This window comes from Hemibagrus wyckioides, linkage group LG15 (assembly GCF_019097595.1).
Source record: "Hemibagrus wyckioides isolate EC202008001 linkage group LG15, SWU_Hwy_1.0, whole genome shotgun sequence".
Lineage (NCBI taxonomy): Eukaryota > Metazoa > Chordata > Actinopteri > Siluriformes > Bagridae > Hemibagrus > Hemibagrus wyckioides.
Window position 1 is genome coordinate 12619307 of NC_080724.1, and position 14193 is coordinate 12633499.

Consider the following 14193-nt stretch of genomic DNA (forward strand, 5'->3'; position numbering starts at 1 on the left):
TCTCTCTCACTCTCATCCCCTACTCTTAATATTTCTTGAGAACGTTTCTGGCAGCAACATGAGCCCAACAGACTGGCAAATCACCTTTAATTACAGTTAATGTCTGTTAAAATCCCTTTAATTAAAACATGTCTTAATTAGAAGTTAGTGACTGAGCCACAGATGAGGTCACTGATGAATTCGGCATCGTTAAAGCACAGGACTTGTCGTAATTAAGGTTTAAAAGGAGCTAATCAGGGTCATTGTGAGGAAGTTTTTGGGGGAGCGTACATAATTTACTTTAATTTAATTTACAGCTGCTTTAAACAAAAGCCATGAAACTCATTTTGATGTCATTTTCCACTGATTCGTTCTCTGTAATTAAGAGCTTTGGTTATTTTTTTGTGTTAAAGCATTACGTAAAGTCTATCCAAGACATCTGAAACAGTTTTGGGGACAGCAACATTTTTCAGATTTCTGTATAAAGTGTGATTAAAACATTTTCTGCTAAATTGTAGAAACAAAAATATTACAAACCTTCAACACTTCAAGTTCTTCTACATCAAATTGGTAAACCATGTCCTTATAGAGTTTGCTTTGTGTACAGGAGTGTTGTCATGCTGGAACAGCATGCTCTCAATACCTAGAGCAGAAACACATAAACAACTACATTAAACACTTTAGAAACTAAGACTTTTTATTTAGTATTTAGATCCAGGCATATTTAGTTAGACAAAACTTCCTTTGCATTAACAAATGTATTTTTTAAATACAAAAAATACCTGCATATTAGCTGCTGGTGAAGACCTGATTGTGAAATCTCTCTCTCTGTGTTGTCTTTCAACACAAATCATCAATCTAACAGATTTCTGGGAAGAACTGGGACTCATCCAAGGGACACAGTCAGGTCAAGTGCATGAGGAAGCACTAACAGCTCTTCTGGGGCTTTGTGGTTAACGTCTGTTATCCTGTGTGTTTGTTCCTGCTGCAGGTGTTTGAGAAGCTGAAGGAGCACATGCTCATCCCTGTTCCCAACATGGAGGGGGCAAAGGTGGACGGAGCGCTCACTTGCTGCTCGGTTCTCATCAATAAACCAGCCATGGTCTAAGGGGCTGTACCTAGTGCACCTATAAACCCTGCACCCATGCCTTTAAAGCAGGATGCTTTGCTGTGTTATGCTATGATGATGATTATGATGATGATTATGATGATTATGATTATTATTGGGAGACTGGAGGCTAATTCAGGGGCCAGTCACAAATTCAACATATTCAGTCCCCTAAAAAATACCAAGATACTCTAGTTAACAGTTCAGTGTAAATTGTACTGAGCATGTCGCTGCAATTTTTGAAATTTTTCAGCTTGCTCACTTCAACAAAACAAGATTCTTTAGCACATATGCAGTATGACTTCTTGTAAAGTGCAGTGTGTAGCTTCTGCACCATGATTAATATTTACCCAGAAATGCTCACACATTTTCTGCTTAAACACACATGCACAACATGAGCAGTTTGGGCGAGCCAGAACTTGAATTCAGACCAATCCCTTGATGTCCCAATGCCTTAAATACTGATCTATCACCACCAACCAATACCACCAATCAACACTCACAACTCACAATGCCAACCAACACCACTGGCAATCAACACAGCAAATTAACACAACCAACCCAGACCACCAGATAACACTGCCAATCAACACCACCAACCAACACCACCAACTACCACTGCCAATCAACACAGCCAATTAAACAGCACCAACCAACACCACCAACTAACTCTGCCAACTAACGCTACCAACTAAGACTGCCAGTGAACACCACAAAATAACACCACCAACTGAAACTGCCAATGATCACCACCAACTAACAATGCCAACCAACACAGCCAACTAACACCACCAACTAACACTGACAATGAACACCCCAACTAACAATAGCAATTAAGACCACCAACCAAAACCACCAACTAATACTCCTAACCAATACAGCCATCTAACAGTACCAATCAATACACAGTAAAAGGAGAAGCCGTGCATCAGTGAGTACTTTTATCACATCTTGGGAAAAATGTGTAAAATTTAGTTTTTTTTCCTCTCTTCCTGTTAAGACATCTTGTTAGCAATACTGGCAGCTGATATTAACTGATATCTGGGACATAAAGAAAATTCCTAAAGAAAGAAGACAGGTTTGAGTAAACGTGTGAATGGAACACAGCCTAGAATTTAGCCTCCTGTCATCCAACACTGTGACTGTGAACACAATCCTGTAGAAGATTTTATTCCTTGATCTGGTACGACCGCCGCTGTGCTTCATCCTACAATCAGAGAGAAAAGATTTGTGATCCACAACCAACCAGAGCAGACAGTCAGATTTCATCCCTCTGCAGTTTAGTGTCTTCTTTGTTCTAGTGCCCTTAATTCAGTCCAACCTAGAGCCATGTAAATGCTGACCTCTGCAGTGTTCGCACCTGGACCTTGAATAGCCTCACAGAGATTATTTCATCCTTGTTAATATTTTAGCCTTGTTTGTGTCTGCTTGCGGGTGTGGAGTTGTGCGGAATCCGTACAATCCTTTCTAAAAGCCACTAGAAGACCCTGTCACTGTTCCTGCTGTTTTATACAATCACTAAATCTACTGATTTCACTAGCCACAAAAAAATCCAAGAGACCAAATAAAGAGCTTCTTACAATGACCTCATTCTGACTGATCTGGCTGGATCAATCTGCAGTTATTTATTTCTCTGGGATTCAGCTAGCATTTCATTTACTCTTAAAAACACAGTGTGATGTACCGAAACATGCCTGAGCAAGTGCGTGGATCAGACTATTAGTCACTGATCTGATTTTATCACTGATTTAAAGTAGCTTAAGAACATCATTGTCAGAGATCTTCCAAGATCAGATCATCATTATGTTAAGGATTTTTTTTTTAATCCCTGCCTTAATAGTACTTGCTTTCACTACATCTGAAGGTCATCAATAAACAAAGTTCCAGATAAACGATGTGTACAAAACAGGAACAGTTTAAATCCTGATCCTACCACTGCTCAGTGGTTCAAGACAGAAACTTTCCCTTTTTGTAGGTTATACACTTCCTGTTAAAGCTCCGAGCATCATTTTGGTGGAACAACTCAGAACCAGAATAATAACAGAAGACGTTCATAGCTGCAGGCAAATACTTAAATGCATTTTTACACTAAAAATTGTCCATGTTGCAAATTGCAAGCAATCAAATCAGATTTTTATGTTTGTGCTGTAACAATTGGGATAAAAAAAAATGTTGGCTAGTTATCTTGCTGTGAAAATGGAGGGGTTTTTTGTCTTTTTATTTTATGTACAAAGAAAAGACCCAACACTGCTGATCCCCTCACCTGCCTTCACGCTAGTCACAAATTTCTGTATCATAAAGTATGCAAGTCAAAATCATTTTTAAAACCACATTCAGATTTGGCTTAAATGTGGTTGGAAAAGGTCTGAATGAACTGGAGATGATCTCTAGATGATCTAATACCCTAGTGGATACATGTTTACTGAGATCACACTAGCTAGTTAAGTCACTCACACTGCTTGTAATTTGTGTCTTGTTAGCATGTAGCAGCTCCCACTTCTTTTGTTTAAAATGTATTTGCTTAATTTCCAAGTTACTAAGCTTCGTAGTTTGTCGTCAGATTAGCAAAGCATGCTAAATGTACTAGCTATAAACACTCACTTGAGGCACCAGTGATCCCTGCTACTTCTTTCTAAGCTTTAGATATCTTTCTAATGTTTAAGAAGAGTTTGTCTATTTTTTTTTTCTTCCTTGTTTGGGCATCAAACAGTAAATGGGAACTAATAGCAGGTACACAGCTAAATTTGCTGAAGAACGTCAGGCCACTGGTTACACTGTTGATTTAGATTTGTGGCCTTTTGGTGTCCTAGCCAATGTAAATGATCACATGCTGGTTTGTTGCTTGAAAGTGTGAACGTATGCTAAACTCAGACGTTTTACTGAGGGATAAAAGACACACCACTGGATGAAAAACCTTCAGCTTTGTGTGTGTGTGTGTGTGTGTGTTAAAACTGCCTCTCATCCTGTTCTCCTCCATCACCTGAGCTCCTTCATGAGCTTCACCCTGATGTTTTCAAGCCCTTGTCTTTCTTTCTTTAGCTTGGTTTCTAATGCTCTTTCCATTTCTTTTGATCTGTAACTTGTACTTTCTCTTTCTTTATTGCTGTATGACTCTGACATCAGAGTGTTGGAACAAGACTCCTGACACGTACAGTAGATTTCCCAGTTGCCTTACTGGCATTCATAGAAGGGATGATGCCATTTCCACAACACCTCAGACACAGATACAGAGAGTTGATGATTATGATTATAACAATGACGATGATGATGATGATAAATGGCTTTGTCCTACTGCTGTTTATATAAAGTGTGTGTGTAATAAAATATTTGTACGAGCCATGCCAGTAAAGCATTGTTGAACTGAGTCACTCATGGTGAGAGAGACAAGGCGCTAGTGATAACCAGTGTGTGAATGAACATGGATTCCATATAAGCTCAACCGTCTTTATAAAAGTCTAAAAAATATTTCATATTAAAGTGTAAAGTTTTCCCATTTAAGCAGATTGACACATTGTTGTGAAGTGAAATCCGATCATCATAATGATGGTTGTTCTTTCCAGTCAATGATGTTAGAATGGTTTTAGAGCTGACCAGTTGAAGGAGATTTGCCACGACTCTTTTCTTTCCTTCTCTTCTTCTTTTCAGTCTGTACCGAGTCTTTGGGCTTTAATATGAACCTGTACAGGTTGTGAACCCTTAAAATCTCCTGAAAACCCCTGTGGAGTTCGATGCCTTTCTTCTTTATCTCCTTTTAATGTGATGTAGGTAGTGTGATGGTAGAAGAGATTTACTCAGGCTCCTTTCTTCTGCATTTCTACTGTTCTTCAGTCTCTCTGTATGTCATTATATCTAGCTTCATTCTTTCTCAACTTTTTCTCCTTTTTCTGATAATAAAGTTTGAGTTAAATATTTATCGGGCCTGTGCTGTCTCTGTACTCATCCCATTGAAGATTTTGAAAGAAATGTTGGAAATCTTTCAAAGGAGTTTCACACTGCAGTGCTGATGTACGCAACACCGTCGCCCTCTAGTGGTGTGTCATGGGTAGCACAGTGAAATGAAACAACCACACAATTTAACTGAAAGTATTATTTAATCTATCGAGTAACATACTGAGTGTTAATCGATATATTTGCATTTGTAGCAGGGGTCAGGAGAGGTGCATATATACAAATCCACACATCATTAGTGTCATTCCTTAGAGGTTGGAATTTCTGGTGCATTTTCACAAGAAATAATTAACATTGGTTGTTGCACGTTTTCCTATAAACAAAAGACAGTGTAATGATTCAACAAATGAATAATTAAGGTGTGCACAATGTTTTTGTGAAACGCTTTGGCCCGGAAAGCTTTGTTTCCTCATCATTTTGCGCTCAGTCTCGCCGTGTCGTCATCAGCCAGCGCCGCAGTAAAAATGGCCGCTTGTTTGTGTTATTGTTGAAACGTGAAGCGGTGCAGGTTTTATTAAAGCATCCAGCGATTCACTGCAGAATGTCTGACGAGGAGAAGAAGAAGGACATGGGTGAAGGGCGGAACTTCTTCATGAATTACAGCGACAGCGATCTGAGTGACAGCAGCAGCGACTCGGATGATGGAGAGCAGAAAACATCGCGGAAGAAGCGGAAGCTCGATGAGAAAAGCGGCGCTTCTGAGGGAAAAGCGGGATCTTCAGGGGGACAGGGGAAGGGTGGAAGTGGAGGAATTCCGTTACCCAAACCTGATGATCTGTTCAGATCGGTGTCCAAGCCCGCTTTCCTTTACAACCCGCTGAATAAACAGATCGACTGGGAGAGCCGCATCGTTAAAGCTCCCGAAGAGGTGAGGGTTCGCCCAGGGTGTAGAAACCGAAAAACAATGAGAAACATTGCTAATTTATGCACTGCATTGTATATTGTTCATAACACTATGTAGTATGTCATGTTGATGTGTCGTGTCCAATGTTCCTTCGTCTTCAGCCTCCTAAGGAGTTCAAGGTGTGGAAGAGCAACGCCGTGCCTCCTCCTCAGAGTTATGAGGTGAAGGAGAAGAAGGGTCCGCCTCCCGGCATGGACATGGCCATAAAGTGGTCCAGCGTGTACGAGGACAACGGAGACGATGCTCCTCACAGACAAGCACAGCAGGCTCACTTTCTACCTGACGATGAGCTGGCGCATTCTGGTAATCACTTATCCAGATATTTATACTCTATACACTAACTGTCCGTATAAGGCTGATTATTTACGAGTTTAAAAACACGCTTCTTTCCTAGACGACGATGATGATGATGATGAAGAGAAGGATGGGAAGACGTCCTTGTCAGCCAAGAAGCGCAGAGTGGAGACGTTCCAGCAGAAGGAAAAGCGGAAGCGTGATCTGGGCCAAGCCACGTCTGATAAGAACTTTGTGGAGGAGGAAAAGCGGATCTTGAGGCAGTGTTTGGAGTGAGGGACGAGTCGAGCTTCATGATGCACAGGGAGGAAGTGGACGAAAGACTGGTCGCTTATATAGAGCTGAAAACTCTTACTATAACCTACCCGTATATTAGAGAATATGTAGTAAATAAAACACTTTGCTAATGTGATGGTCGAGAGAAATAATAGCGATGGTGTGATGATGCTGAGTTACTGTTACCATACAGATGTTGATTACTTTCTTATAACTGCATGCCAGGAAGTGGGTTATTCATCTTCTACCACTGTAATTTGCTTTTATAAGAGAAAAATTGGTCAGAATTTTATGTTGTGAGTGATTTCAAATCGGTTTGATTAAACTGAATCAGATCGAGAGATGGTGGTGTTTCTCAGCTCTCAGCTTTATCTGTATACCAAATCTTTACTTCCTCAAAGACAAAAGTAAGACGATTAATGTAAGAAATTTAAGGCTTTTTATTCTCTGAACACATTTGTATTGACTGTCAGTCGGCCACCAGGTGGCGCCTTGACCAGAGTTTACTGTTTCGTTTCAAACTCGCATGTTCGGTGTTCATTACAGAACCGTCCGCACGTGCACAGCTCACACTGTACACTTTAGTGTGTTTCCTGCTTTAAAGTGAGCACTAAGAACTTGGGTTGGATGTCTGTAAATTTCACGCTTCATAGGATTTAGATTAGGTTTAGATTTGGCCCGCCCTCACAAACACAAAGCAGGGTCACGGCCCTTCTTTATAGTAATACAAAATAATATTCATTATCATAACAATATGAGCTATGATGAGCACGTGACGTGAGCAATATAGAGCTGCACACGTCTCGCGCACGCCGCATCGTCTCGGAGTTTTTCCTCGTCACATTTGCGTCTGATTTGCTCATTAGGGAAGATAATTCTAAACTTTAACACGTCTCTGGACACGCCCACATCCAATCACTAATCATATACACACTCTGTAGCACATCCATCCATCCATTTTCTTTTCCTTCTATATTCCTAATAAGGGTCACGGGGGTCTGTTGGAGCCTATCCCTATTACCAATCAACCTAATGTACATGTTCTTGTACTGTGGGAGGAAACCGGAGTACCCGGAGTAAACCCACGCAGGTACGGGGAGAACATGCAGACTCCACACAGAAAGGTATTTGAACCCTGGACCTTCTTGCTGTGAGGCAACAGTGCTGACCACTAAGCCACCATGCTGACCCTCTGTAGCACATGTAGATGTTATTAATTAATAAATAAAAAGTGTTGACAGATTGCTGCGGTATAAAAGGAGAACTGCACTGTTACAGAAAAAGAAATCTTTTAAACTCCAAGAAAACTTCACACACGACACTGATTATGTTACTCCTAACAGCAGGACACAGAGTGGTTTATTCCTGACTTGTGCCATAACTGATGATGGCTATGTGAAAAGCTAAAAAAAAAAACCCATCTTTTTAAAAAATACTTAAAGCGGTTGCGTAACTGAGACTGATGGATGGGACATGACAGCAAAGCATTTCCCTATATCTACATTCTGTAACTGACAGCTATGAAATATGTCTCGCCCTGCAGCTGCTCATATCAGGCGACTAATGGAGCAGAGATGCAGCTCCTGTTCCCCTGGACCTGCGACATAGAGCAAGAGAGAGAGTGAGAGAGAGAGAGAAAAAAACTTTCTCTCTTGAAAGGATTGCATGATCAGAGGAATTCCTGCGATATCTTTCATCAGTCTCAGAGGTAAAAATTCTGATAAATATGCTCGTGATAAGACTCCTGGCCACAGGTATGTGCCTGGCCTTGTCCCAGAAACACTCTGGCTGCGAGAGGAAGGGTTTATTCTCAGCACATTGTCTGCTCAGAGTGATGATTCTCCTGCTTATTTTCTCTTTGTAAATTTGTTTTCTGTAAAAGTCTCTTCAGGCTGATCCTCTCACTCAGCACTCATGTCACGCTGCATTCAGAGCCATTAAAGGAAAAGTTCAGGCAAGACTGCAGCCATGCATCTGGCTCTAGTGCATGTGTTAGTGGTTCAGTGTCATTTTGTTCAGTCGTAAATATAAACATTAGATAAATGATTCAAATAAAATAAAAAAACTCTGCAGTTACATGACTTAATTGGAAACAGCAGCACTTTCATGGGTTTTCAAGCGCACATGAAGGATGAAGAATCCAGGACGCTGGAAACCGCAAATATGCGTCATCTGAGTGCGATTTGTCTCCCAAACACCGCTGTGTGCATTTACGCCTCTAAACATCGTGTAAGCGTCCAGGCTCTGAGGGAATTATGGGATATTTCAAAGAATTCAGACACCATAGTGCAGAGCTTGCATAATTATAAGACAAGAACAATAGGACCTTGTGTGTGTTTGTGTGTGTGTGTTTGTGTGTGTGTGTGTGTGCACTTTTAAAAGAAGTAAAGTAAAATACAAATAAAATTGAAGAATTAAAGACAACAAATGGTTATAAAGTCATTTATGAAAGAAAGAAAGAAAGAAAGAAAGAAAGAAAGAAAGAAAGAAAGAAAAAGAAACTGGACTTTCAAAGGATAGATAGATAGATAGATAGATAGATAGATAGATAGATAGATAGATAGATTTCTGTAAATATATGACATAAAATTGAACTGAAATAAATCCAGGAATGACAAAACCCTGGGGTATTTATAGAGTATTAATAGACAATTTATGGAGTATTAATAAAGTATTTATAGAGTGTATATGGAGTATTTATAGAGTATTTATGGAGCTTTATATGGGTCAGATCAGTAAAATGGGTTGATTTGCTGGTCCAAGTTTCATCTTCTAAACAGCAGCATGGGGTTTATGGTTTATGGAGTCAGTTCCAGCTGGAGTGTGTGTGTGTATGTGTGTGTGTGTAAGCCCAGCGGGAGGCATTCAGGAGTGTGAGAGAGACAGACAAAGAGATGGAGGGAGTGTGTGTGTGTGTGTGTGTGTGGAGGGACAGGAGCCAGTTAGTCTGACCCCACAGATGATAAGCTCCATCAGGAGGAGAGACGCGCAGCGGCAGGCTGTCAGTGTGCAGTTAGATGGCTATCAGCCTCCACCTCAGGGTTAAAGAGGAACTTAAGTGCCGTACTGTGTGTGTGTGTGTGTTTCATAAATCATTTCTTTCAACAACAAAAACAACAACAATAATAATAACAATAATAATTATAATAATAATGGACAAGAAAAAAAGAATGAAAAAAGAAAAAAGTACTAAATAAAAATGTTAAATTAGAAGAAATCTGCATGTGGAATCATCAGTATTGGTTAATTCTCCCGAACAGCAGCTCTGACTGTAGCGCAGGTTTCTATTAATGCACTCGCTCTCGCACCTTATCGTTTCCATAGCAACAGCAGGTTCACAGGAACGTTCCACATTAAAGGATTTGAAAAAAACGTGTTGATATGGTGAAGTTTTCTGTCATTTATATAAAGTTAATGGTTTATGGTTAAAGTCTGCAGCATCAGCGAAGAGTTTACTCTTTACACTGCTTTTAACTTCTTTTATTAATTGAAGAGAGAGAATAAAGAGAAGCTGGTGAGAGAGACACTGTGTGTAGCTACCTGCTGAAACGTAAGGGAAGACGATGTAACTGTAAACAGATAAAAAAAAACTCATTGTGGTTGTAGAGAAGAATGATACACATTCAGGATATATTGATGTAAACAGACATCATTTCTGAAGTGACTTGTTTTTTTGTGGTGTATATTTGACACACACACACACACACTCCAGCTGGAACTGACTCCATAAACCCCATGCTGCTATTTAGAAGATGAAACCTGGACCAGTAAATCAACCCATTTTCATCATTATCGTGTGCGTATCAATGAACAAGCAGCACACCAGCTGTTCACACGGCCCACTGCAGTCCATCTGCAGTCAGTGGAAGGAGATGTTTCTCCTCTGCAGGTTGTTACTGTCGATTGTTCTCCGCGTTCCTGCTGTAATCAGCCGTGTTATCAGCGAGGGCCTGCAGCAACCTGCTCACGTCTCAACACTCCGACTCACTCGCTTACTGAAAACACACAGCCTTTTCCCAAACCTCACTTTTAGATCTGCAGGAAACTAAAGAGAACACTTTGTCTCTGCACACACACACACACACACACACAGCCTTTGTAACAGAGGGGTAGAACATCTGCTTTGCTGGCCTGTCTTCAGAATAACCATGCTGCTCAGAGTGTATAGTGCAGAAGTAAAGGAATTGTGTGTGTGTGTGAGTGAGTGTAGGAGTGTGCAGCTGTCTAGGCCGCCTCCTGTCTTGCCCTCTTCATTGTCTGGCTACTTTATTAGCTGTCAGGACAGAATTTACATCTACGACACACACACAGCTTTCTCAGGGTGTAAATTTTGCGTTTCTTTAATTCTTTTAGTTTTTTTATCGCTGATGTTTCTGACACATCTGTTTGCATGTGAGTTAGATGTCAGCATGCTAGATTAGACTGCTAATCTGACAATGATGATGGTGAAAATGAGGCTGTCATAGTGACTGCTGCAGACTCTGACTTTTTTTATGAAGTAAAAAAACAACATATTGAACAATTGCTACACACCTTCTGCTTGTATTTGTGTAGGATTAATGTGGCTGGACAGTGGAAATTCACCTCACTAGAGCTGCTCTTCACTTCTAAATCTTTCTGAATGTTGTAACTTTACAGCAGAATATCTTCTCACTCCTAACACTGAATAAATCTCACTTTATTGCACTCGGTCTGGTTGTTCCGTCCTGTACATATTTTGATTAATGCAGAAAATGAGGCATTGACTCACTGTAGTTGATTTTGGTGGATATTTTTTGTGAAGTCAGTCTGCTTTTTCCTGCTGTTTTTCTCTTTTCCCTCTTGTCATCTCTCTCTCTCTCTCTCTCTCTCTCTCTGCCTGCAGGCTGTGACCTGCACACACAGATGCTCAGACAAGGTAGGCACGCAGCGCCGGGGCTTTGTGTGTGTGTGTGTGTGCACGTACACTCGCGTGTTTTCCAGTAAATCTGTCTAATCGTTTCACTTATGCTAGTCTCCTTCTGCATGCTCAGCACTGATAAGTGTCTCTTCATTATACACACACACACACACACACACACACACACAGACAAACACAAATCTAACATGACAGGCATGTCAAATTAAACCTGGGGCGGGAAATCACAGCTGTGTGATGATAATTATAGACGTTTTGCAGCTTGAGTCTGTGAGCAGATCTGATCTGATGATGCAGTAAATAAACACCACAGAGCTGCTGCTGAGTTCTGGACTCTGATTGGTGGTTTATCTGTGGCTCTTATCCTGGACTCTGATTGGTAGTCAGGAGTTGATTAATTCTCTCTAACAGCAGCTCTGACTGTAGCGCAGGTTTATATTAATGCACTCTCTCTCATACCTTATCGTTTCCATAGCAACAGCCCGTTCACAGCGAGGTGGTTTTCTTTCGCTTATTTGCTCCTTCTCATCTTTGTTCCCTTTAATTATTCTTCTGATCACATTTACGCTTGTTTATTATTGCTTCACTCATTCAGTTCTATCTTTAGTACTCTCTCTCTCTCTCTCTCTCTCTTTCTTTTATTTATTTTTTATTAATTTCCTCAGTTGTTCCTTCTATCCTCCATTTTATCTTTCCTTTGCTTGTATATTCCCTCAGTCCTTAACTCATTTGCTTCTCCTCAAACGAACAGATTTTATAAAGTGTGTAATCACTGATACGGTGAAGTTTCCTGTCATGATAACTGTATTTATTTAAGGGTTATGGAAGGAGTCTCTAGTGTCAGCAGGTCAGCGTGTGCTAAAGCAGATGTTTGAGCAGATGTTTGAGTCTGGTGTCTCCTCCTGGGGTCTGCTGGTTAGTTGAAGTGTCTCAGTCAGAGCTCAGAGTGAAAGTGAGAGTCGGTTGTATGTGTAAGGAGCTGCTCAGACAAGTGGGGGGGAGTGGGGGGGTATGCTAATGTTTTCTTCTACACATACCTTTTCTCTTCTGAAACCTGCACTGACAAGTTAGTAAACAACCGACTTTAAGGAGGCGACCGAGGCAACGACGCTGACACACTTCTACTCACCTCACTAACACAACACAGCTCTAATAATAGAATTCACTCTGTCAGCACACACACACACACACTGCTGTTACACACAGAGACACACACACAAACACACACACTGCTGTTCCACACACACATACAGACACTGCTGTTACACACACACATACACACACTGTTGTTCCACACACACTGCTGTTCCACACACACTGCTGTTATACACATACACACACACACATACACACACTGCTGTTCCACACACACAGCTGTTATACACATACATACACACACACACATACACACACTGCTGTTCCACACACACATACACACACTGCTGTTCCACACACACAGCTGTTATACACATACATACACACACACACAAACACACACACTGCTGTTCCACACACACATACACACACACACATACACACACTGCTGTTCCACACACACAGCTGTTATACACATACATACACACACACACATACACACACTGCTGTTCCACAGACGAACTGCTGTTCCACACAAACTACTGTTCAACTCACACACTGACTTCACAGCACCTTCTAGATTTTAGAGCTAAACACGTATCAGTCAGACGAGGATCCGTGAGGTTCGTTTAGTTTATACCTCAGTTCTGGATTCCGATTGGTCAGAAGGTGTGGATTTGTTTTCAGTAGCAAATCACAGGTTTATATCAATGTCCGTGTTCTGTCTACTGTTTCTATAGCAACAGCTCATCCAGAAAACATATATAATCTTCTAATAAAGAAGTTTTTCTGTGAGGTGTGTGTGAGTGTGATGTGTGGAAGGAGTCTCCAGTGTCAGTGCCAGAGTTTCTAGGACAGAGGAGTTTACACTTCTTTGTGTTTTTGTCATTTCTTAAGAAAAAGTGATGGTGGTGAGGGAACAAGGGGGACTTTCTATAACGCTAAATATAACTGTAAAAGGATAAAAGTCTGATCTGTCCTTCTTTAATCAATATCATAATTGTTATCATAAATCATATCATAAATCAAAGATCATAATTGTTCAATTGTTGTGGTTTGAGGGGAATAACACACTTCAGGACACGCTGTTACAGGAAAGTAATCAACCTCATGGTGTCACTCTTTATTTTAGTGTAACAACACCACACACACACACACACACACACACACACGGTGTGGTTTATTCTTTACATAACTCAAATGACCAGAAAAATCATCATCATTCACATCTCCTGCAGTTCTCTACTAATAATTACATTTAAGGCATTTGGCAGATGCTCTTATCCAGAGTGACTTACAGTTTATTTCATTTTTAATTTAAACAACTGAGCAATTGAGGGTAAAGGGCTTTGCTCAGGGGCCATCATTGTACTATGTTCATGTATGTACTATGTTTAAATTATTATTAATTAAATATTTATTAAATATTAAATATAATATTTATAATAATTTAGTTAAATATTATTAATTATTAAATATCTAAATTATTATAATAATTATAAGTTTAAATAAAAGTTACTATTTTATCTCTATTTTATCCCTAATGAGCAAGCCTGAGGCAAGCGACTGTGGCAAGGAAAAACTCCCTGTGATGATATGAGGAAGAAACCTTGAGAGGAACCAGGCTCAGAAGGGAACCCATCCTCATTTGGGTGACACTGAACAGTAAATAACGTAAATGTAACTAAATAA

The 14193-nt window shown here is 40.3% G+C and overlaps 2 protein-coding genes across 3 annotated transcripts in view; both read left to right on the top strand.

Moving 5' to 3' along the window:
* Window positions 1–2677, top strand: part of ddah1 (dimethylarginine dimethylaminohydrolase 1) — a 39063-nt gene extending 36386 nt beyond the window's left edge. For both annotated transcript variants that reach the window (XM_058409396.1, XM_058409395.1), the window contains exon 6: window positions 971–2677. In XM_058409396.1, coding sequence (XP_058265379.1) covers window positions 971–1087 — 117 coding nt within the window. In that variant the 3' untranslated portion in view covers window positions 1088–2677. The remainder of the gene's footprint in view (window positions 1–970) is intronic.
* A 2779-nt stretch (window positions 2678–5456) lies between these two features.
* On the top strand, window positions 5457–6852 carry lg15h1orf52 (linkage group 15 C1orf52 homolog). Its single transcript, XM_058409397.1, has 3 exons — window positions 5457–5903; window positions 6041–6242; window positions 6334–6852. The coding sequence occupies exons 1-3, from the start codon at window positions 5577–5579 to the stop codon at window positions 6507–6509; spliced, it is 705 nt and encodes a 234-aa protein (XP_058265380.1). The 5' UTR covers window positions 5457–5576; the 3' UTR covers window positions 6510–6852.
* The last annotated feature ends 7341 nt before the right edge of the window (window positions 6853–14193 follow it).

What these genes read in the sequence shown, in the direction of transcription:
- lg15h1orf52 (XM_058409397.1), top strand. Translation starts at nt 5,577, where the DNA reads ATGTCTGACGAGGAGAAGAAGAAGGACATGGGTGAAGGGCGGAACTTC. An exon ending in TCGTTAAAGCTCCCGAAGAG is followed by an intron (nt 5,904 to 6,040) that starts GTGAGGGTTCGC and finishes CTTCGTCTTCAG; the next exon opens with CCTCCTAAGGAGTTCAAGGT. An exon ending in CGATGAGCTGGCGCATTCTG is followed by an intron (nt 6,243 to 6,333) that starts GTAATCACTTAT and finishes CTTCTTTCCTAG; the next exon opens with ACGACGATGATGATGATGAT.